Consider the following 21,736-nt stretch of genomic DNA (forward strand, 5'->3'; position numbering starts at 1 on the left):
AGATGTCTGACAGGCAGGCAGCAATGCGCGCAGAAATGTCTGATGCTCCAGGTGGAAAGGAGAGGAAGAGCTGGGTATTATCAATGTAGCAGTGGTATTTGAATCCATGGGAGGTGATGACAGGGCCGAGGAAGGAGGGGTAGACTGAGAAGAGGAGAGGCCCCAGTACTGAGCCCTGCAGGACACCGGTTGAGAAAGGCAGAGGAGAAGAACGGCAGCCCCGTCAAAACACTTGCTAGATCTGGCAGATAGTTTTGCACTGAGCATCCTCCAGTGGCAGAATGTCAGTTTTTACATTGCAGACCTGGGTAGTGAACACCCTCAGCTAGATTTTAACCTTTAACTGAATGAGCAATTCAGGAACTGTCAAGGATTGGAGTTTGGGAAGGTAAATGGGGGAAAAAATGGTTTACTGCAGCTGACTGGTTCCAAACAGCCAGCATAATACCATTAATTTCTAGGATTGTGATAAATTAAGTTTTATTATTTACAAATTAAGCTTGAGTAAAGGACATGTGCTACACCAGTAATGAGGTTATGGTTGGCAAACTCTAGAATGAGGAGTAAAATTGGGTATTCACTATGACGCTTCCAGTGAGCTGAATCCTCAGTCAGACCCATCCAGTTGAGCAGCAGTACCCGCATGGCCTCTGGGAACAGCTCACCCACTAGTTCCTCAGCTGGGGGTAGATCTGAGATGCTCTCTATGTGGCGCACCTTGAAGCCCTCTACCCGCTGGCTGATGCAGCAATTGGCAGTAAAGAACTGGCGACCTAACCATGCGCTGACAGTCTGGAGTAGAGCACTGCTGTAAATAGAATCCCCCTCCCAAGAACCCTGGATCTTGGTCTCCAGCAGTGCCAGCACAAGGTCTGCTAAGCTCCTCTCATCCAGTCCCTTTCTCAACCACTGCTCTGCATGTTCCAGCAGGATCATGACCACCTCCTGCTCTCTCCCAACATCTGGTGTGGAGGCTTCCATAAGAACAGAGAAGCTTCTGATTCTCTGAACAATTCTGGAAAGAAAGTCTGACTGAGGGGCCACATCTGTGGGACAACAATAATTGTGGTCTGCTGATGAGCTGTCACCAGGAGGGGGCACAGCATCTTGGGGAGTCACCATATTGCTCTCAGTCATTTGGGGGTCATGGACTTGTGTTTCTGGGACTTCAAGATACTTCAGCTTGAGTTTGATTTCTGTATTGTGGATCTTCAGAATGTCCTCGGGTTCTGGACATTTCAGTCGGACACTTAAGTAATAGCACATTTTCAGTGGACCATCATTAATCCGTGACTTCCACAGGTCCTGTGAGTAAAGCATGAAACCCCCCAATAAATCATAAAAATGGAAAATACTTGGATTCATAACCTATTACAATTCTACAAAACGATCATGAAATAGAAAACAGTACATACAAAATTGGTATTTTCATTTGCTTGATGCCTGCTGTAAGCAGAGAAATCATGTCTCCTGTAGTGCTTTTTAAATTTTTCTAAACACATATATTGGTAGTTGTCTAACTTAAGTTTGCAGTTTAACCACCTATCAGATAATGTAAAGATCTAGAGGGCTCTGATTATGTAGAACAATGTCAACAGTGTAGACCTGGAATGTGTCCAACAATGACAACTGCTCTTGCTGGCTGTAGACTTCAAAAGCCACTCGAAAAAGGCCCTGGATGCTGTAAAACCAGAGGCTGTTACTTCCAGTGGGGAGTCTCAGTCCATGGAACCTAAATTCTTAAAAGTATAAAATGTGTCAATATGGAGAAGGATATGCAATTGTATTATTTCATCATCATTAGTTTCAGTCACCATCCAGATACATGGAAATGAAAATCTTTACCAGAGGAGAAAATCAGTTTGGTTGCCAAGCCTTTCTTGGCATACTTTGCATGATACTTAGGATGATTTTCTGTCCTAATATCAGTTTTTGAGAGCAGGTCAGCTCCAAGAAATAAGGGAACCATCGATTCCTAAAAAAACAAAAGAAAAAATGTCAGTAAGCTCTCCATCTACACAAAGCAATGATTTTAGTCTTCAAATGTTAGATAAATAACACTCACACTTTGAACATTTTTTGTTTCAGAGGAAATCTATCCTTTAATAAATGATAATATACCAATAAGTACAGGCTATTTTCACAAAATGAGTGTAATTCATTCCTAAAAATCTGCTTGGAAGGTGAACTGTCATAAAACAAATTCTCAGTTACAAATCATTTACAGTCATACCCATAGAGATGCCTATTGAAGTTACAAGAATATAACTTCAAAGGGGCTTTTCATTTCTTTCCATTCACAAGGACAAAATTTGGATTCTGTGCATCTCCTGACAGCTGACAAAACACAGCTGAATGCCATGCCAGTCACTCCCAACCATACAATTCCCTTCTACTGCCACTGTTTCCTTCCCCAAACAGAAATCCCAGTGTGCATCAAGGAAAATTTGAAACACCATGGAACTGGTAAACTCACTCAGCTACACACAATCTAACAGTGTTGGTGCAAGGCAGCTCAAAGCAAAAAATTTATAGTTTTCCCCCTCAGCACTGTCACACCGTGTAAGCATATTTTGTTTGTTTCAAAAAATCCTGTTTTTGGAACTTTAAGGCATAACTTACAATAAAGGCTTTTATTTAATTCTTCTTTTAGTATTTTCCTTAAAACTGTTTTGCTTTAGAGCTCATTATTATGATGGAAGATGGTTTCACGTTATAATAAGTAGTCACGACTGCGTGAGTGACTGCATGTGTGAGGCTACCCTGGGAGTGTATACCCTCCAAAGTGTAGCCCTCATAGCTTTGCACCCCACGATTCCAGGATAGGTTCAGGACTGCAGTGATCCTCACAATGATAAATGGTTAACGAAAACAAGTGCGTGAGCAAAAAGTCACAGAATCAGAGAGATATTTGAGAGAGGTCACAGGGTTTCCAGATATGATGCAGAGCAGCAATGCCACACGTGGGAACGGATGCCACTTTCCTTGTGTGGTGCTCAATGTCACCAAGGCTCATATTTTGAACTGAAATCTCAGATCTTGTAAGTTGTTTCTCGTGAGATGACAACTTGTTTTCTAAATTTTTAGGGCACAAATTATATGTGATTTCAAGAGTGAGTTCTCAAAATATGAGTGTTCATTATGCAATGGATGACTGTACAGTCTGAAACGCTATCAACCTGGAGAACTCACTGATTTTACCTACCTCCTCGGCCTTCTGTTTACACTGCACACCGTACACTTTATATATACACATAATTTTAATTCCTGCATTTGCACTAATAGTACTTTTGTAAATTTGTAATTTACGCCTTGTGTCTTCTTTCCTTATGTCCTTATAATTTATGTCATAGACTGCTGGGAGGATTCAGAGTAATAATTTCACTGTATGGTGTAACAGACTGTTTACTGTACATATGACAAAGAATAAACTCTTGAATCTTGCTGTGATACATGATCCATTTTTTTCAGATCACACTGACCTTGACACTGCAGTCGTTGGTAATCTGAAAGGAGCAGCTATCCGCCAGATAGAGGAAGCGCACACTCCTTTCTCTGCTTTCCCAGTGGGGAAGAAAGATGGGGATGGTTGCTGCTGAAGTGGCCATCTTTTCATAATGAAAACCTCCCCTTTGTGTGAGATTATTTCATGCTTCTGTTATGCACAAAGTGACAAACTCAGTCTGAGTCGCCTACCTAGTAGTACCTGCAAATACAGACAAGAAGAAATACATGACATGACTGCATTCATCATGTCCCACTGCTGAACTCAACCTGCTTAACTTAAAAATAGCAGCAGGGTATTTGCGCTTAAGACTTTATTTAGTCACGGAAGAAAATTGTATTTTTTTTTCTGAATCCAACAACAACAACAAAAAAAAACAAACATGATGCCATGGCATGCATGCAGCGAGCGAGCAAAACTTGGACTTCGTCACTCGATCATAACGTACCTCAAATATTTTCTCTTCTTTCTCGTCTTTATTACAATACAAAGTCGTTTTCAGTAGTTAGATGAAATACGACTATTTTGGGGTGGCGTGAAATATTTCTGTAAAACTAGTACACAACACTACTTTAAAGGAATCATACTATAACGAACGAAATAAACTTCTCCGATAGCGAAACCGACGGAAACCGTGAGAGGACAATCTTCTCCTTCACATAACCCCAGCAATCGGGCCTTTCCCTGACCAATCAGCGCTGTGAAGCGTCATTAACCTCTCCGCTCCAGAAGAGTCCAATCAGAAGTCTTGATTTGCTTCCCGTGACCCGTTTGAACTGTGACCCGGTCTCACACAAAGATGGCGGAGGTAGACTTCGGGGACCGTGAACTGTTCCAGCAATTTGAGGAAGATGGACAGTCACATCGTCGTATGCAGCGCGCAAGTGTCAGAGAAGCTCCTGAGGAACTTCAGGAGCTACGGGAGCGACTGGAAGAGTGCGAAGAGACTATTTGCCAGCTAAAAGCGGAGAATATCCTTGTTTTTGTTCGTGGCCTGAACTAATCTGAGACTCCACGTACGCGCTGCGTACTTTCACTTGTTCGTTCTTGTAGTACTGTACGGTGCAGCAGTTTACCATTCTCGTTGTTATTCTCTTTTTGACAACATTTATGTGATATTATAGGTATCAAGTTTGTGTAGAAATGGCCGTAGTTTAATCACGTGTGGAGTTGTTAGCGCGTCACAGTCGCCGTCTCAGTTTGAAATTGTAATTGAAATTAATCAATGTCCGTACCGTACGTGGCCTCTTGGGAATATTTGATTAATTGGTTTTGATGATTTTGCTATGTTATGCAAACGATTCTGTTTCGATTCTTTGTGAGGGCAGGTGATAGTTTTTTTTTTTTTTTTTTTTTTTTTTTTTTTTGGGCCACCCATGATTATAACCAAGTTTAATGCCTTAATAATTTATTCACATGAAGAGCTGAGAAGAAAACTTAACGTATTGACAAGACCAAGGTAATTTCCTTCGTGATTCAGAAACAAATATGAAAAAAAAATGTTCTGACATAACTGTGTGTATTGTATTGCTGTTTTGCAGCACAATAATTTTTTTTTTTTTTTTTTTAAACTTCAGTGGTATAAACATTGAGAATTCTAGATTAGATGGACCCCTTCTTCAGATACTTTTTGCAAACAATGACATCTCAAAGTAAGTAGTTTTTTGTTTGAATGAATAGATCAGTGTTGTCTCATGTGAGTTGACATGCACATGTGAGAACGTGTCATTTTCCCCAGACAATTTCATGAGGAAATTGAAGACTGTATTTTTGGTTTAATTAAGAAGCATGAGCAGCAAGAGAAAAATGAAAAAGAGCGATCTTCCTTCCATGTTAAACCTCAGGTATGTGACACTGTGTGTTTATACTGGTAGTTCAAGACTTATTCAAGTAATTTTAGCACTTCAGTACACAGCTTTGAAGAGCTGGTAGTGTAGTGGTTAGAGCCACTGCCTTTCGAGCGAAAGGTCGTAGGTTCGATCCGCACCTTTAGTTGAGCAAGGTGCTTACGCTATATTGCTCTAGTAAAAATTCCCTAGCTGTATAAATGGGTAAATATGACTTTATAAGTCGCTTTGGAGAAAAGCATCAGATAAATGAGTAAATGTAGCAAATCCTTTTATGCTGTATTATATAAATAATGTTCATGAATGTTACATTTCACAAATTTCACCCATTCGTGCCTTGTTACATAGAATAATGTAATACTGTGCCATCACTTTCATAAGGCAGTATAATTTTCACTTTCAATTCTAAATCTGTTGCATTTTGCTTGTTCTTTTCATCCCCAAGACTCAATTTTTTGCTTGGTGGTTGTTTTAAGTAAAATGTAACTTGAATGGAATCAATGGAAAACATTTGTATGCTTTCTGCTTGCTTGCTAGGGGCTATTGATTATGATTGTTTGTAACACATGCGTCTCCTCACATGAACAAAAAATATTTCTCATCAGGATGGGTGTTCTCCTTTCAAGGGATTGTCCCCCAGCCAAAAAATACAACTGCAAACCCATAGAAATGACTGGTAGTAAGTGCAAAGTGAGATGCATTGAGGGCAATTTCACCAGCATCAGGTCTGACTGCAGTGTAAGTTGGCCAGCACTGCAGCTACTGGCTGGTGAGGGGGGTAGGGCTCATCCTGCTCCATACCCACATTATGAGGGACTGCACGAATGACAGTGGTGTTGCTTGCTCTTTGTGGAGTAATTTGTAGGCCAGTGGTGAGGCAGCAAAGCAGGTCTGCAGTACATCAGATGTCCTGTAACTGAAGTGGCAGGTTTTTCTCTAATTTTTTTTAAACCGAACCACTGTGTGAAATGAGCTTTTGGAGGGGTGTCACGAAGTATCAGCCGAACAGCAGAGGATCTTCACTGTAAGCCCCTTCTTCAGATCATACTTTAAGTCGGCGGCTCACAATTATTCATATGTTGAGTACGTTCATTTGTTGTGTCCAATCTGTGTTTTATTTTGTATCTTATTATATAGGAAGATCTGTTTGTGGTTCCAGGATACAAAGTTAATTTTTATTAAATTTAGTATACAGTATATCAGTTTACTTATCAATAATATGTAATAAATATATTTTGAGAATTGAAAATGCAATGAAGTAGCTTATAAATATAATGCGTCCCTAGGCAGTGTTGCTTTGTCTTGCATAACTTGAAGGCACTTCTGGTTTAGCTAAACTCATGCTTGTTTTGACACACTGGCCATGTTTAACTTAAAGCTGCTGTGAGTTAAACTCCTGAAATGACCAGTTTAGGTGAACTGCGACTAAACTGCAGCAAAGCTAATGACACATCAGTAGCCCCCTAAACACTGAAACTCAAACAATTATGAATATGGTGTCTATCATCAGCACAGTCAGATGATATTGTACACTAGATGGAGCGGTTGTCATTAGAAGTTAAAACTAAATGTTGGGACTCAAATAACTTTAATAGGACAGCTGTCAAGTTTTAGCAGTCGTTAAGTTGCATTTTTATAAATGAAAGACTACCTGTATAGTTACCCATTTAAGGGTTGTGAGTTGGGGATGGGAATTTTTTTTTTTTTTTTTAAATAAAGTGGTGTTTAACTGGTTTCATTCTCATGCAGACTTCCAGTTTTGTTCTGGAAGAAAATCATAGTGGGAATACATCAAGTACTATCAGGAAGATTAAAGATGCTTTCACTGTGAGTAAAACTGCAGTTTTTTTAATTAAACTTTTTATATCTGAGGCACAAGGCCATTATCAAAATGGTTGTGTAAGACTTTGCTCAGATGATGTGTACTGCCTTTTGAATCTTGTTTTTCTAATAGGTAGTTGGTAGCGTGCTGTACTTCACAAGCTTCTGTTTGGATAAACTTGGACAACCACTGTTGAACGAGAACCCTCAACTCACAGAAGGATGGGAGATCCCTAAGTATCCTCGAGATCTTGAGTGTTCTGCTGGGAGAAGGCACACTTGTCAAGAACACTGCCTGCAGTTTTTGACATTGAGTCCTTTAATTTCTTGTGGCTTCACATGTTTTGTACTTGGAATTTCTTTTTCATTAGCCATGAAAGAATCTGAAATGGGCCCTTTTAATTATGATCTCCACGTTTGCACATTTTCTATACCAGAATTAGCCTGTTTGTGAAGTTTAAAATAAAGCATTAAAAATGAACTTCCTGAATCTGAGTTGCAAAGATACCAACAGGTGTTTGGACAGGTGATGTCCTTAGAGGGACAAGAGCTGCAGATGAAGGAGAAAAGGTATATTGTGGCTTTATTTGAAATGAACACTGCTGAAATTATGCAAGAATGAAATTATGCATTGTATGTAATTTTGGTCTTGTTTACAGGCCAAGGCCTTGTTGCTTTAATTGTGGTTCAGAGGACCATCAGTTGAAAGATTGTCCAAAGGTATGACTTTTTATTTTTAAAAGATGAAAATCTGTGATGTTAGCATAAAGTTGTTTCTCTAAGTCTTGTCTGGTTGGAATTCATGAGTGAATTAAAAGGTCTCTTTTTTAGTGGCTGTAGTGTATTGCTGCCAAACTGAAAAGGCAATTTATTTGTCTTCAGCCAAGGGATATGGCACGTATTAGCGAGAAGAGGAAGGAGTTCTCCCAGGGTAACAGCCAAAGTAATCAGAGGTACCATGCTGAGGAGGTTGAAGAACGATTTGGGAAGTACAAACCTGGAATAGTAAGGTGAATATCTTGCATTTGGTATGCAGTATCCCTGGAGCAGGAATAATTGTTACTATTTTGCCAGAGTAGACATTTTGATTTAAATTACAGTGATTCTCTGTGTAGATCAGGAGATGCTTTGGGGTTGCTTATACATCTTAGCTTTTAAACCTGTGTTTTCTGAATGGTAAATTGTCAGTTGTGATTTGTAGTGTCAAATTGCCAGAATGTAATTGGCTAATGACCCCTAAGCGATATATTTGAGAGCTGTGACAATACTGCTCTTGGCAACCTGCATTGTTTTCCACTTGCTGACAGTGCGGAGTTGTTGGATGCACTGGGTGTGGCGGAGAGCAGTCTGCCTCCATTTATCTATCGCATGCGCCAACTAGGGTACCCACCAGGCTGGTTGAAGGAGGCAGAGATGGAGAACTCTGGCTTGACCCTGTATGATGGAAAGGGTAAAGTGATTGACTTTGAAGGAATGCTTAAATGACATGTTTGTCTACGGTGGGACTTTTCTTCCCAGAAAAATTTTTATTCCTGAACTTTTATATTTAGTCAGTCAAATCTGGGATGGTCAACTCTAGTTCTCAGTAGCTTGAGCTAGTTGTTACTTTTACCTTGTCTTTGTTTCATGTCTAATTGCTGGGCTATTTCGTCACCTTTTCTCTAAAACCTACTGTATTGTGTCTTCCAAGTCTAGAGTTGACCATCCTTGGACTTCTTTGTTACTTTGAAAGCCATATATGTTACACATAAATCTTAATTAACTTTGTTGTGTAAAAATACTTATAAAAATTTTAGGAAATGACTGACAGTTGCTGTCTTTTTCCTTATTGGTGAAGTGTCAAATGACGAAGAAATCACTGGAGATGAGCATTACCAGAGCCACAGAATCTCTTATGACGTGTCCAAGATAGTTGATTTCCCTGGATTCAATGTTTCAGCACCAGCTAATGTAAACGATGTATGCACCAACTAATTGTCATTTTGAAATGATTAACCTTTAAAAAAAAAAAAAAAAACTTTGTCTTCAGGTCAGACCATTTTTTGTATCATATTTAATTCAGTTTTGTGTAACACTGAACATTATTTTAGGAGTGGAGGACATATGGATCTGTTCCAATGCAGCATAATCACATGAAGCAAAATTTTACAGACTACCTTTCTAATACTTTCCCTGTGGTAAGTGTAGTCCCTTTTTCTTGAAGTATTTTTGTGTTTTCTATACTGCGTTTTATCGATTTCTTTGAACCAGTATATAAATGCTTTTAAAATATTTGCTAACAGCCCGGCGCTACCAGTAAAAAGAGATGTCACGAGTTTGATTCAACCCCTCGACGCACAAAAAAGAGGAGGTCGGATGATACTGTAAGGTGTTCTGACATGGACCTTGACTCAGGTAGAGCTCTACTGATGGGGACAGTGTAGTGTTGTATTTGAAGAAAAAAACCCTCTTTCAAGCTCAGCACAAGTTTGATAGAATGTGAATAGAAGTATGTAGCAGTTTGTTACTGGTACATCATCATTTTGTCCAGTAATCTGTTTGAGGGGCTTAAGGCATGTTGTCTGTCTCCAGGCTCAGAAACTCCTCACAGTTCCAGAAGCTCTGACAACTTCCAGTTCCAGCTGCCACTACCCCCTGGTTCACCAGCCCTGGGCACCCCACCCCCGCTGCCTCAGGGCACACCTCCAGCTACACCCACGCCTCCCCCACTGCCCCAAGAGACCCCTTCAGTCACACCGAACAACTCTCCAGCTGTGCGGGAGCGGAATGGGGCAGAGGAGCCAGACGAGGAGGATGGGCTGACTCTGGAGGAGCTGGAGGAGCAGCAGAGGCTGATATGGGCGGCACTGGCAAGTGCAGATACAGCCACCAACAGCGATTCAGAGACTCCTGCTGCCGGTACACCATTGGTGAGCTCCTCTGGTGCCTCCACACCTGCACAGGTTGACATAGAGATGGAAGCTGAGGAAGCAGACAATGAGGTGGAGGAGGGTAAGATGTCAGGGACAGAGGAGAAGTTTGATTTTAGCAGTGATAAAGGTGTTATCAGTATAGTTCAGTCTGAGGAAGGACCTGAAGCTGGTGATTTGGAGGACAAGGAACAAAGAGAGGCAGAATGTTATGAGAAGGGGTTGGAGAAGAATGCCGGTGAACTCCAAAACACCCAGGTGAGCAATGAGGTTGTATCGCCACCAGATGCACCCACTGCAGGAGATGATGAAATCACATCGGGACCTGATGCAAAGGATTCTAGCAGTAGTAGTGATTTAACTGAACAAGTAAAGAAAGTGACTGCTGTTCCCCATCGGAGTAAATTTGCAGAGGGCATCATACCCTTTGAAGACACTCCAGAATACAAGGATGTTGCTGAGGCAACTGGGGTCTATCTCAGGATCCGTGACTTACTAAAGAGTTCGCCTCGCAACCAAATTAAGAGCAAGAAGTGAATCGGAGCCTGCAGTAGGATTTCCCTTGCAAAATAATTTTTTGTTGGGACAAAACACTTTCAGTAAGTCTCCCACAGCAACATGAGTTTGAAATGTGTAAGAACAACACTGTATATCTCTGAAAATCTTTTAACTATTTTATTTTTTTGTTCAGAAACTAAAGCTGGTTTTTGTGATAGTGGGTTGTTTCATCTGTTTTTCTAGGTATTGTTTAATGTCATGTTTTTCTACATCTTCAGATTTTACAAATTTTTTTCCTTGTCAGATTTTGCAAATGCATACAGCTCTGTGTACATCTATGTACATCTCTTGCTATATAAAACAGCCTCACACTTCTACAGTACCAGAAAATGGCATCAAACCTCTGTTAGCATCTGTTTCACTTTTACTATGCAGCATATAACAGTAAAATGGATTTTAATTTCTTTCAGTGGGATGTGTAGTGGTGTACTTGTTGTTACATGATGGCTGCATACTGCAAGATGTAACTACACACAAAGGTGGTCCTAGTAATGGTTTTACTGCATTTTTATTTTAAAATTAATTCAGTTAAAGTTGTAATTACCTAATCAGGGGCAACAATACAGTTTGGTACTGAACTGGAGTACATTCAGATTTTTATTTTTATTGACTTGACATGCTTTGCTAAAGAGTAGACGTGTCTTGTAAATAGGTCTGCAGGTTTTTTTGGCAATGTACATTTTTTTTCTTAGGTTTGAATATAAGTGTAAAGTCTTACATTTTAGTTTTAGTTTTTCATTTTTCTACTTCCCCATATATCATATTTGGCTTTCACTGCTTTCATTTTTATCAGGTCTTGATTTCATTTATTGTGTGAATTGTAAAGGGAGTTATTGTCAGTATATTGTGGTGTAAACCCAGGTCCAAAAATGCTGGTAGCCTTTGTAAAATGGGATGGAAAATTAGTATAACAGCAATATTTTATGCCTATACATTTTTTTTTTAAAATTCCATTCACCTTGTTTTGTGTCACTTAAACAACTTTTTCTCAGAAATGTACAAATATTTGGTAGGGTTAGGGTCTTCGGGTGGCACGGTGATGCAGCGAGCAGCGCTGCCACCTCCTCGCAGCACCTGGGTGGTGTGAGGGAACATGGGTTTGACCCTGCTTAGTCTTATGTGGAGTGTGCATGTTCTCCCCATGTCTGCATAGGTTTCCTCCAGCTGCCCAGGCTTCCTACCACAATGCAAAGACATGCAGTTCAGGTGGACTGGTAACACTAAATTACCTGTAGTGTGTGTCTGGATGAGTGCATGTCTGTGTGCATGTGTGGTTACCTTGTGATGGACTGCTATCCAATCAAGAGTGTACTTTCTTCACCTCTTACCGAATGTTTTCAGGATAGGTTCCAGTTTGCTGCAACCCTGCTCAGGATAAGTGGTAATTAAAATTGGGTGGATGGAGTAATTCTTCTAATGAAAATAAACCCAGTTAAATATACAAAAAATGAGTATCTCAATTTTAAGACTTTATTGTGGTCTTCATCACATCCTATTTTCCTAGGGTTTTCATAAGAGGTAATATATTTGAATACCAGTACATTTTGGTCAAAAGTCCCTGTTGCCTCTGCCAGGAGCTTGCAACTTAGCCTCAGGCACACCTTCCAAAGTCAAAATGAGTCAAAATGCAGCTTATAAAAAAGAGGATCTTTCTCACCGAAATCAGAATCGGTGATTAGCAACAGGCGTATAAATCTCAGGACTTCAACGTGATTAAACTATGTAGTTCAAATTGAAGAGAGTAGTTGGGTATGGAACATCAAACACTGGGAAAGTATCTGTGGTGTAGTGGTCCTACATACTGTACCTATCAGTGTGGTCTTTGATCTTATTTAAATGAGTAAATATTGCTGTTCTTAGTTGTATTAATGAGGGTAACAGTTATGCTTATTTTTGGAAGTAATCTGTACGTTGGGAACTTACTCCATTAAATCATTTTGTACAACTTTTTTACTTCTGATTTCACAGGTGCTAATAATTATGGAATTAACTATACTGGTAGCTTGTTGAAGCGACAGCTGTAAATCACTATGAGGTAGTTAGATGTAATAATCTTATTTTCTCTCCAAATCAAGTTAAATGACCGTATGAATATCTGGAAAAAATAAAGCAGCTCAACTTCAAATGATTAAATTTTCCTGAAGTGTCACAATGCACACTCCTTTCTTGATTTCATCTTTTATTAATTATAGAAAAAGTAGCAAAAATATTTACAGTGCCTTTCAAAAGTATTCAAGCCACATTTTCTGGATATCAAAAGGTAAATGCATTTATTCTTCCAATAAGTTTTTTATTATAAACCTGTTTCTTTTCAAGACCAAAGTAAATACTCTGTTTTTTTTTTTTTTTTTTAAAAAAAAAAAAAAAAAACAAACTTATTCAACTACCACCCACTATTTAGTAGTCTCCTTTTGCTACAATAACAGGCTTCTTTCTTTTGAGAGTTAGTGTAAACCAGCTTAACACACTGCACAGGAATCATTTTGTGTTATTTTTCCTGGCAGATTTTCTGCGGATCATTCGGGTTGGTTGGAAAGGGCTTCTGGGCTTCTGATTTTTATAAAACCTAACCTGTAATAAACTGAAGGATATATCTGTATTAATAAGCTTTTACTGTGATTATATATAAACTTTAGAGATACAAACACAATTATGAACACAGACTTCATTTCCCAGCTTTGTGTAAGAAGAGCCAATGTATGTTATATGGTGCCTTTAGAGATGCATGCTTAATTATAAACTGGGAGATGCATACAGAATTAGTATAGCAGGGCCCTTGAACTATACACTTGGGGAGATATGTCCTGATGGCTGTGTGCATATTATTGCTTTCCTCAGCTGTCTTTCTTACTGTGGAGGAAGATGTAGGTGCTGCGGTGCTTGTTGGAGAGGCTGCAGACAGGCCTCTGAAAGGAAGGTATCCATGGAGACGAGACAAAGGATCCATTTCACACCATTGGTCCATGTGTTTTGAATTCCACTTCCTTTCTAGTAACACTACAGTTCACATAAGGCTTCTAACAAAAATTCTTTGGAGACTAGAATTTCTTCAGGTTTTTTTTAACAGATGTTCTTAAAGACAAATGCCAAATTTTACCTATGTATTTTATTTCTAAAAAAAAAAAAAAAAACTTCTCAGGGAATATAATTCTATTTCAGACTATGGGTTTTAAGGGGCAATTTATTTTTATGACAAACAATTTTATAGCACTCCTGCTTTCATAAATCTCCACAACTACCATTAATTTTTATCTCAACATACTAATCAATATTTTTAGTGACCGCACGTTGTATTATGAAGCGGAACTTTATTAATCCCAGAATGAAGTACAGTAGGCTAGAGGCTTACAACAAAACACAGGGGTTTATAAAAAAAAGTGAAGAGGCAAAACGTGGAGGTAACTCTGGAAGAAATTAAATCAAACATGAAACAAAGAAATAAACCTAAGTAGACACTGGAGAGGTGAAATACGGTAGTAGACGGGCTGTTGACACGGATGATGTGCGGTGGCTTTTCGGAACAGTTCGTTTTGCTGAAACAACAAGGCAGGGTGGTGTGCGGAGGGCTACACTCATTGTCTATGTTTAGATTCAATTTCCGTGAAACTTCCTGGTGTTGTGTGACACCACTTCTAATTAAATGAAACCCAGTTTAAATATTACTTGCTCGCTGTAAAAACGTATTCCTAAGCGCCGAATTCCAACTAAACATAAAAACCCTCGGTGAAAGGACGACCGCGAAACGAAATGTGCGAGCTGTCCACGCGGAAGGTGAGGCGGGTGACGTCATCGCACTGCCTTTCCGCTCCGGCGAGAACGAGAAGACGCCGAGCACGAGCTCCACCTGCGGCGGCAAGAAGACGCCCGGAGCTACGGTGTGGCACGTTACACTGACGGCTGTGCTCTCGCGGTCGGAGAAAGCTGTTGGATATATAACCAACAAGGGCGGTTCAGGTATGACGCATTTTTTGTGTTCCGCTCATGGTCTCTTTTGTACGTGGTGAAGGGTGCTGGCCGGCGAAGGGGAAAGCTGGCTGGGTAGCGCGTCAACCGCTGGGCCTCGCTTTCCCAGTGGCTAGAGGCGGAGGAGGGAAATTATGCTCGTCCCCGTTCGTTCATGGCTACGCGCAGGACTCCCGAATTCACTCCCCCGACTTATTGCAGCATTCACGGGCGCGGATTCCTACGTATGGCGGTGAAGTTCTCCTTCAGCTATGTGTGTCCGTGCTGGTTTTATTTAGTTTACTGTTTTGGTGTGTGACACCGGCGGGTGTCATCGTCCGACTCGTGGAATTTCGTCTGCGTATTTTGTACAGCCAGCAGCACAGGAGGAGCCATGATTTCGGTTTCCTCGCAGAACTTTGAAGTGACCCGGCGACTCGCCTCTTTTGATCTGCTGACTGGTGATTCACACGTGCTGTCTAAACTGGTGTGACGGGCTGGGTCTCCGGAGCCCCAGCTTGTCGTGCGAACTCTTGAAGCTGCTTACACGCACACAGTGACTGGTGGCTGTGTGACTCGGTGTCCGTCCATCGTGGCGACAGAGTCAGAGAAGACTGTCCACATGTGTGCCACCTCATCAGACCACCTGCCCCTTCCGCGTTCTGCTCATTTTATTAAAAGTTTTTCAACCGATGGTTTTGTCTGTCAATTGAAGCGTCAGGTGCTCAATTTTGCTATGTCTGATACTGATTTCTAGAGCTCAGTGTTCCTGTATCAACTCAGGGGTACTACTTAAGTACGATCATTCAACTTGGGTACTGCAGCAGAACTGGGATCTGAACCAGTAACCTTCAGATTGCTTGGTGACACTACTGAACTGTGCCTTATGACATTACTGTTTTCTGTGTCTGAAACAGCCCTCACAGATTAAACTGGTTTAACTTGATTGCATGAATCTTTATAGGTGATAGTTTTGTCTTTAGCATTAATATTTGTTAGTACCTTACATTCATATGAATGATTAGGTTTCCTGAAGGGTATACTTTTTTTACTTCTCAATTGTACACTTTAAAAAAACTAAACAAATTTACCAGGTAAACTAAAGTTCTGTATAGTATACTAGGGGTTCTGTGCAGGTAAAGCTAGGAATGAGTACAACTGAACTGTTAGACCTTTTAAAATGGCCTTGGTGTGATTTTATGCTTAATATAATGTACAGTCTGATACCCTTAAATTCTAGCTACAATGTATAATCTACAACTTGGATTTTAACTCCATGGATTTAGTACCCATGAGACTTTGGATGAATTTAAAAACCAATATAAACTGAAAATTACACAAATGATGCTAATGTCACCTCAACATTCCTCACTGATACATGGCTCTCCATCTTTACCCTGTTCTTTATAATCTGTTATGCAGATAAGATGATAGACTTGGTTCTGGTCATTTTTTTTTTTTCCTCATTTGTTGTAGGGTTTAATTTGGGATAAGAACTTGGTCAACATTCAACCTTGATTCTTTGCTAGGTGAATTGTCATGGACCTGGCATGCACCATGTGCCGTGAGAAACAGTGCAGTGGCAGATGATGATGGATGTTGTGTAGGTAGTGGGAGAGCAGGATGGTATTTGCATCCTTGGCACTCCTCTGCACACACTGCTTTATCCATAATGTAGTGTGATCTCTAAAGGAAGAAGGCACATTGACATGGGGCGTTTTCCAAGACCGCACACTTTTCTTTGGTGGTATCTGCTTAAGTGCTGATGATAAAGTCCTGATGGAGGACTTAGAAGTACGCCTAGGTAAGAAATTCTTAATTTGACTTGTAAAGGTAAGATTCATTCAATGTTGTCTTAAATTACCAGAAATTAAAATCAGATGTGCAGGTTACAGGTACAATATTAATTTAGTGTATTGCTGTGATGGTAGGATGAGCCTATGTTTTCCCTCATTCCTACAGCTGGTAATAAGATTAATTCAGGTAAAGTATGTTGCTGAAGGGTGAAATAATTTTCTTTCCTTAGATTATACCTGGAAACAATTTGGTTTGAATTATATCGAAAGCTTGAGGAATCAGAGTGATGGGTTTGTCATGCAGAAACTCATTTATGATGTTTTACTGTTTCATTAGGTCACAAATCAGGAGCCTTTTCTCAGAAGTGTACTGAATAAGGTTTCTATCCTTCTAAAAGGAAACTGGATTAGGCTTTTGTAATTTTGTTCTTTCAGGTACTGAAATTAAAATATAATGCTAATGTAGAAAACTAATGTTTTAAAATTTTTTTTTCTTCTGTTTTTAAGGGATGTCTCACAGCTTGCTGTAAGGGTGGTCAGTTTGAAGGATACTGACAGTCTGTACCCATAGTGCCAGTTAACTGTGACTTTGCATTCTGTCCTCCTGTGTGTCTAACTGGACTGGTTGGTCATTCTGTGCCCCTGTCTCCTGACATAGGGGTTGGTGGGAACACCACTTGCTCATTTTGAAGGAACCAAATCTGGAGCCCAAGGACATGATGTCCTCCCGCTCTGGATTTTCTCACTATTTAGTTGAACCTCATGCCAGCCAGTGCTGTTTGGCTCTGCATTGGGAAACATGATGCCTGGTTCCTGTGATGGGGCTCTAGGGTGGTTCAGTGTTTACAGTTTTCACTCTTCATGCTTGCCTGCTTTGCCTTTTCCTGTTATATTTTTAAAAAATATATTAAAGTATTTTTTTTCCTGGTATATTGGTTTATTTGAATTATGACACTTCCATAGGTGGACAATGTTTTTACATCCTAGCTACCTGCTCTGCTGAGTGTACAACAGTGACTGGGTATATGCAGCATGCAATACCTCCACAGTTACCATCTTTTGATAGATGGTAAATCTGTCTGCCTGGTCAGTGTTGTCTGAGGAGAGTCAACAATAATTAACATTGCAAACTGTCCAGTGATGTACATTAAAATATACAAAATGCTGTTAGTCTTTGTGCTGACTTTGTTACCCTTCATGTATTTTAAGTGTTGACATACCTACAAGAATGCATTTGAAGCCTGTGTGTGTGTGTGTGTGTGTATGTGTGTGTATATATATATATATATATATATATATATATATATATATATATAATAGTATATATTTTTCTATTTTTTTTTTTTTCTGTTGATCAGTAGGAATGTCCCTCTCTGTAATGGCTTCTGGGACCAGACTAGATAATTAGACTCCTGGGGAAAATGCCAAAGAGCAGTATATGGTGTCCTTTCTAAATGGCCCGATTCACAGCTTCCTAGAATTACCCTCTTCATATATCTGAAATGTTAGACATCCAGATAACTTTGTCAGAGGCACATTTGTGACCAATAGTAGAAATAATTGCTAAGCTTGAAGCAATCCTTGCAGCAAAGCTGATAAATGCTGACCTACAATTTGTAAGATCAGTGTTTTTGTTGCCAAGGGGGAAGTCTCAAAAGATTTGACTAACCTGGCTGGATCTCAGAAAGAATAGATGTAGCAGGTTGACTAAATGTCTGTATTTGAGCCTTTATTGGTGGGTTGTGAACTTCAGTTTTTTTAGTTGTAATTTTAAGTTGTGAACAAGGAGAAACAGACTCACTTCACCAAAAAAGGGAAGTGGGATTTTCAGGAATACTTGCTATAATGTGTTCTTTATGTAAATAGATGTTAGCTTTAGTTATATAATGTTCACTTAGGGGAAGGTGTGGTGCTGTAGAGTCATTTGACTCATAGCAACTCCTGTCATGGTTTTTACTGTAAGGGTGGGTACTGGAGTGGTTTACCATAGCTTTCTTCGGTGCATGTCTTTGAATTGAAAATGTAAGGAGGACATTCACACACCCCGAGCCAGTTTCAAACGTACAGCACAGGCACAGAGAGGCACCAGTATAACCCACTGCACCTCTGTGCTGCTTCGTTTGACACTTTACGGTCTGCTTAGCTTTATTCTTTTACTCTCAGCTTGTCATGTTTTCCAACTGTAGAATCGACTCTGTTTCACTCTTTCTCAGTAGCCACCAAAAATGTCTCCACTTAATCAAGGATTCATATGTAATGGTACAGTACAATGATCTCATGGACAAAAATAACTGAGGTGTTAAGTACTGTGTATTTTGTCATCAGAATCAAGCGGTGCTCTTTGGAAGCCTACATTCTCCTCTCTCCAGCGGATATTTTGGATTAATGCTGAAATCCTGCTGGAATGCATGTAGCATACCAGTTTCTAGGCCGCAGAGAATCGGTTGAGGTCTTTTGTAGATGGAGGGAGAAATAAAAATGTGCAGGCGTAGTATGCTAATACTTTTTACTGTCTTAGCTTGTGTTCTACAGCTGAGGAGAAACATTTCGTTTTGTTGAGAACATAACACTGAATTAAAGTGTAGTATTCCATTACAAAAGTCGGTACAGTAACAACTGCAGATGAAGTTAAACTTTATCTTTGTGGGAAAACTTCAGTGAAACACATTAACAAATGGTAAAAAGAAAAATGTAACCACGGTAATAGTCTTTGGTCAAGACAAACTAGAAGAGGTCTCAGTGAACTAGAAAGCAGGGAGAGAGAGTTAGACTGAAAATGCAAAATTAAGCTATAGAGAGAGGACAAAAAAACTGTCTGCCCACCCTCTTTGAGAACCTGTTTATCACCACTTTCACAGGTGTGAGATGGGGAGTGCAGCTCTGTAAAGCCCTGCTAAGTATCCTTTCCATCACCCCCCACAGAGACAGGAGTGTTCCTTGGACAGTCATTTGCATCAGGAGAGTGGCCAGAACGTTGCCGAGCGAAATCGGTTTTACCAGGAGGCGAGTCGGCCTGCAGTTCCACCCAGGCACCTTGTTCGTCATGCAGAAATTGAGGACTGTTCCCATCAGTATTCCCACGCAATCCCAGTCTTCATATTAATGAAATGGATTTAATATTCCGTTTTGTCCTATTTTGCATCATGCTCCTCAGCATCTTGCCTGAAGGTAGCTGTTGATTCTTCGGATTTGTCCATTACCTCCAAAGCAGAGATTCAGTGTTATAAGTGGTATATCCCCTCCCTCCCCCCCTGCAACTATTCATGCCATCAATTAACTTGGTGAGTTTATTTCAATAGCCGCCAGAGGACGAATCTTTCCTTGAATTCAGTGTAGACATCATCTTTGCAAAATTATTTAGCAAAATTAGTTTCCATATAGATCATTCAATCAGTCTTTCATAACATACACTCTTTACTAGATTTTCGATGCTTAACCCTGTAATCTTCTGAAGGTGAAATGGGATGGATGTGGGAAATTCAATGGACAGCAAGTGCCCCCAAATCCTTTTTCATTGCATGGTGGAAATGTGCCTGCGACAAGCCTTTATCGTGTGGTTTGTATTGGTCTTTTTTTTGTTTCTTTTTAACAAATTGTTTCAGTTCTTCATTGAAACAAGACTTTTTTTTTTTTTTTTTGGGGAAATACTTGGAACTGGTAATAGCAGGGGAACATACCAAAGTTGTGGGTTTCTGTAGCTGAGCTACAGAGGCATCTTGGTTATGTCACATGGCCCTTTTCTAAGATTTTTAACCATTAACTTGTTTGAAATACTTCAGATTGTTAAATTCCAGTTTTTCCTCATTTTCTGGCATGAACTTATGAACAGAACTTTTTTTTTTTTGTTGAAGTCTTGCATATAGGCAATGGTTGCCATTTCAGACCCTTGCCTGAGTTTTGGCCTCTGCAGGCTGGGTTCAAACTCATGTAGAATTGCTGGACTTGCCGTGATGACAGAAGCTGTGTTCAGCTGTATGCTGCGGTCAGAGGAACCTGTTTATATAGCAGCAGAAATGAGTGCATTTCATCCTGTGGACCAAGCAGAGCAGTGTAACTGCCAAAATGCAGAAGTCCTTGTTTTCCTTAGTTGGGGTACTTGGTTTCTGTTTCTGTGATGTCAGTGGTGTGACTCAGGCAAAGATTAGTGTTCCTACTGTTTCTTCCTAATTTCATGTTTAATTCTCACTTGAGTCCTACTGATGCAGTGTTCAAGTTAGTGTATGAGTGGACATGCATCAATGGTAGAGAATGAAACCTGGCGGAGAAAGAGCAGCATGGTGGCACAGCGAGTAGTGCTGCTGTTTCACCACACCTGGGTGGTGAGACAATGTGGGTCTGTGTGAAGTTTGCATGTCCTCTCTCTTGGTCTGTGTGGATTTTCTCCGGGTGCTCTGGTTTCCTCCCACAGTCCAAAGACATGCAGTTCAGGTTCCATCATAGTGTGTGAGTGACAGTGTTCCACTGACGTATGGATGAGTGACCCATTGTAAGTAGTGTATCTAGCAGTGTAAGTCACCTTGGTGAATAAGGTGTGTAGGCTGATAACACTACATAGAGTTTCTTAGAAGTCGCTTTGGAGAACAGCATCTACGAAATAAATAAATAAATGTAAAGGGTATGGGGGAGTGGGGACATAGCCAGAAAGTCAGTATTAACTAGTGAACAACTTGTTTATAGATTTGCCTTATTTCTCTGTCTTCAATGTATGTCAGTATATATGTTTTTGTATTGTATACTGCTGCTACCAAACACAATTCATTCATTCTTAAACCAGCAATTCACATTTTTATAATTTTTATTTATTATGCTGCTACCTCACAACACCTAGGTTAAGACATGGGTTTGAATCTGGCTCTTTTTTTGTTGTTTGCATATTTTCTTTTCGCGTGGGGTTCTTGCAGGTCCTCTGGTTCTCTCCCACAGTCCAAAGACATGGTTTTCAGGTGTATTGGTAGGGATGTGGCAAAGTTCGAATTCGTTGTTAAACTTGGAATGTTTTTGGCAGATCAAAAATCTGTAGAATTTTATTGATGCTTTTTTGGTGGGTGCAAAATAGATCGGGGGGGAGTAGTCAAAGCAATACAGCTTATTGTAAGCTTTGTTTTATTTATATATGTTTCTCTCCAAGTGTAGGTGCACTTGAGACTAATGATTGTACAGTACTACATGTGCACTGCTATACACCTTCATATGCGAATCACTACTGAATGATTTGTGCGTATGTTCACAAATTGACATGGGAAAATGCCTTAGAGCTATTTTGACTTTCTATACAATGCATGTCATTGTGGTCTTTTGCATAGCATTAGATTTTGTGTAAGTTCAGATATATGCAGCTTGTTTCGAGTTAAGTGAAAA

General features: G+C 39.9%; 3 protein-coding genes across 8 annotated transcripts in view; 2 read left to right on the plus strand and 1 right to left on the minus strand.

The window, feature by feature from the left end:
- Window positions 1–71: 71 nt before the first annotated feature.
- LOC108934786 (uncharacterized) lies at window positions 72–4,143 on the minus strand. The gene is made up of 5 exons (XM_018752878.2): window positions 3,954–4,143; window positions 3,483–3,706; window positions 1,846–1,975; window positions 1,606–1,739; window positions 72–1,305 (listed from the first exon to the last, which is right to left on the minus strand). The coding sequence occupies exons 2-5, from the start codon at window positions 3,606–3,608 to the stop codon at window positions 484–486; spliced, it is 1,212 nt and encodes a 403-aa protein (XP_018608394.1). The 5' UTR covers window positions 3,609–3,706; window positions 3,954–4,143; the 3' UTR covers window positions 72–483.
- A 150-nt stretch (window positions 4,144–4,293) lies between these two features.
- On the plus strand, window positions 4,294–12,853 carry zcchc8 (zinc finger, CCHC domain containing 8). The gene is made up of 14 exons (XM_018753013.2): window positions 4,294–4,476; window positions 4,922–4,964; window positions 5,083–5,157; window positions 5,244–5,349; window positions 7,102–7,179; window positions 7,307–7,410; window positions 7,678–7,743; window positions 7,833–7,893; window positions 8,056–8,183; window positions 8,481–8,623; window positions 9,011–9,132; window positions 9,264–9,350; window positions 9,456–9,567; window positions 9,745–12,853. Exons 1-14 carry the CDS (start codon window positions 4,305–4,307, stop codon window positions 10,617–10,619), a joined length of 2,172 nt encoding a protein of 723 aa, XP_018608529.1. The 5' UTR covers window positions 4,294–4,304; the 3' UTR covers window positions 10,620–12,853.
- Window positions 12,854–14,450: 1,597 nt separating this feature from the next.
- Window positions 14,451–21,736, plus strand: part of clip1a (CAP-GLY domain containing linker protein 1a) — a 65,819-nt gene continuing 58,533 nt past the window's right edge. For all 6 annotated transcript variants that reach the window (XM_029255285.1, XM_018752918.2, XM_018752920.2 and 3 more), the window contains exon 1: window positions 14,451–14,594. The gene's annotated coding sequence lies outside the window, so the exon portion shown is untranslated. The remainder of the gene's footprint in view (window positions 14,595–21,736) is intronic.

This window comes from Scleropages formosus, chromosome 1, assembly GCF_900964775.1.
Source record: "Scleropages formosus chromosome 1, fSclFor1.1, whole genome shotgun sequence".
Lineage (NCBI taxonomy): Eukaryota > Metazoa > Chordata > Actinopteri > Osteoglossiformes > Osteoglossidae > Scleropages > Scleropages formosus.

Excerpts from the sequence above, each read along its gene's own strand:
- zcchc8 (XM_018753013.2), top strand. The coding sequence starts at position 4,305 with ATGGCGGAGGTAGACTTCGGGGACCGTGAACTGTTCCAGCAATTTGAG. Across the intron at positions 4,965-5,082 it reads AACGTATTGACAAGACCAAG|TGGTATAAACATTGAGAATT; the intron begins GTAATTTCCTTC and ends TTTAAACTTCAG. Across the intron at positions 9,351-9,455 it reads TTTCTAATACTTTCCCTGTG|CCCGGCGCTACCAGTAAAAA; the intron begins GTAAGTGTAGTC and ends ATTTGCTAACAG.
- LOC108934786 (XM_018752878.2), bottom strand. The coding sequence starts at position 3,608 with ATGGCCACTTCAGCAGCAACCATCCCCATCTTTCTTCCCCACTGGGAA. Across the intron at positions 1,976-3,482 it reads CCAACGACTGCAGTGTCAAG|GAATCGATGGTTCCCTTATT; the intron begins GTCAGTGTGATC and ends TTGTTTTTTTAG. Across the intron at positions 1,740-1,845 it reads CAAACTGATTTTCTCCTCTG|AATTTAGGTTCCATGGACTG; the intron begins GTAAAGATTTTC and ends TATACTTTTAAG.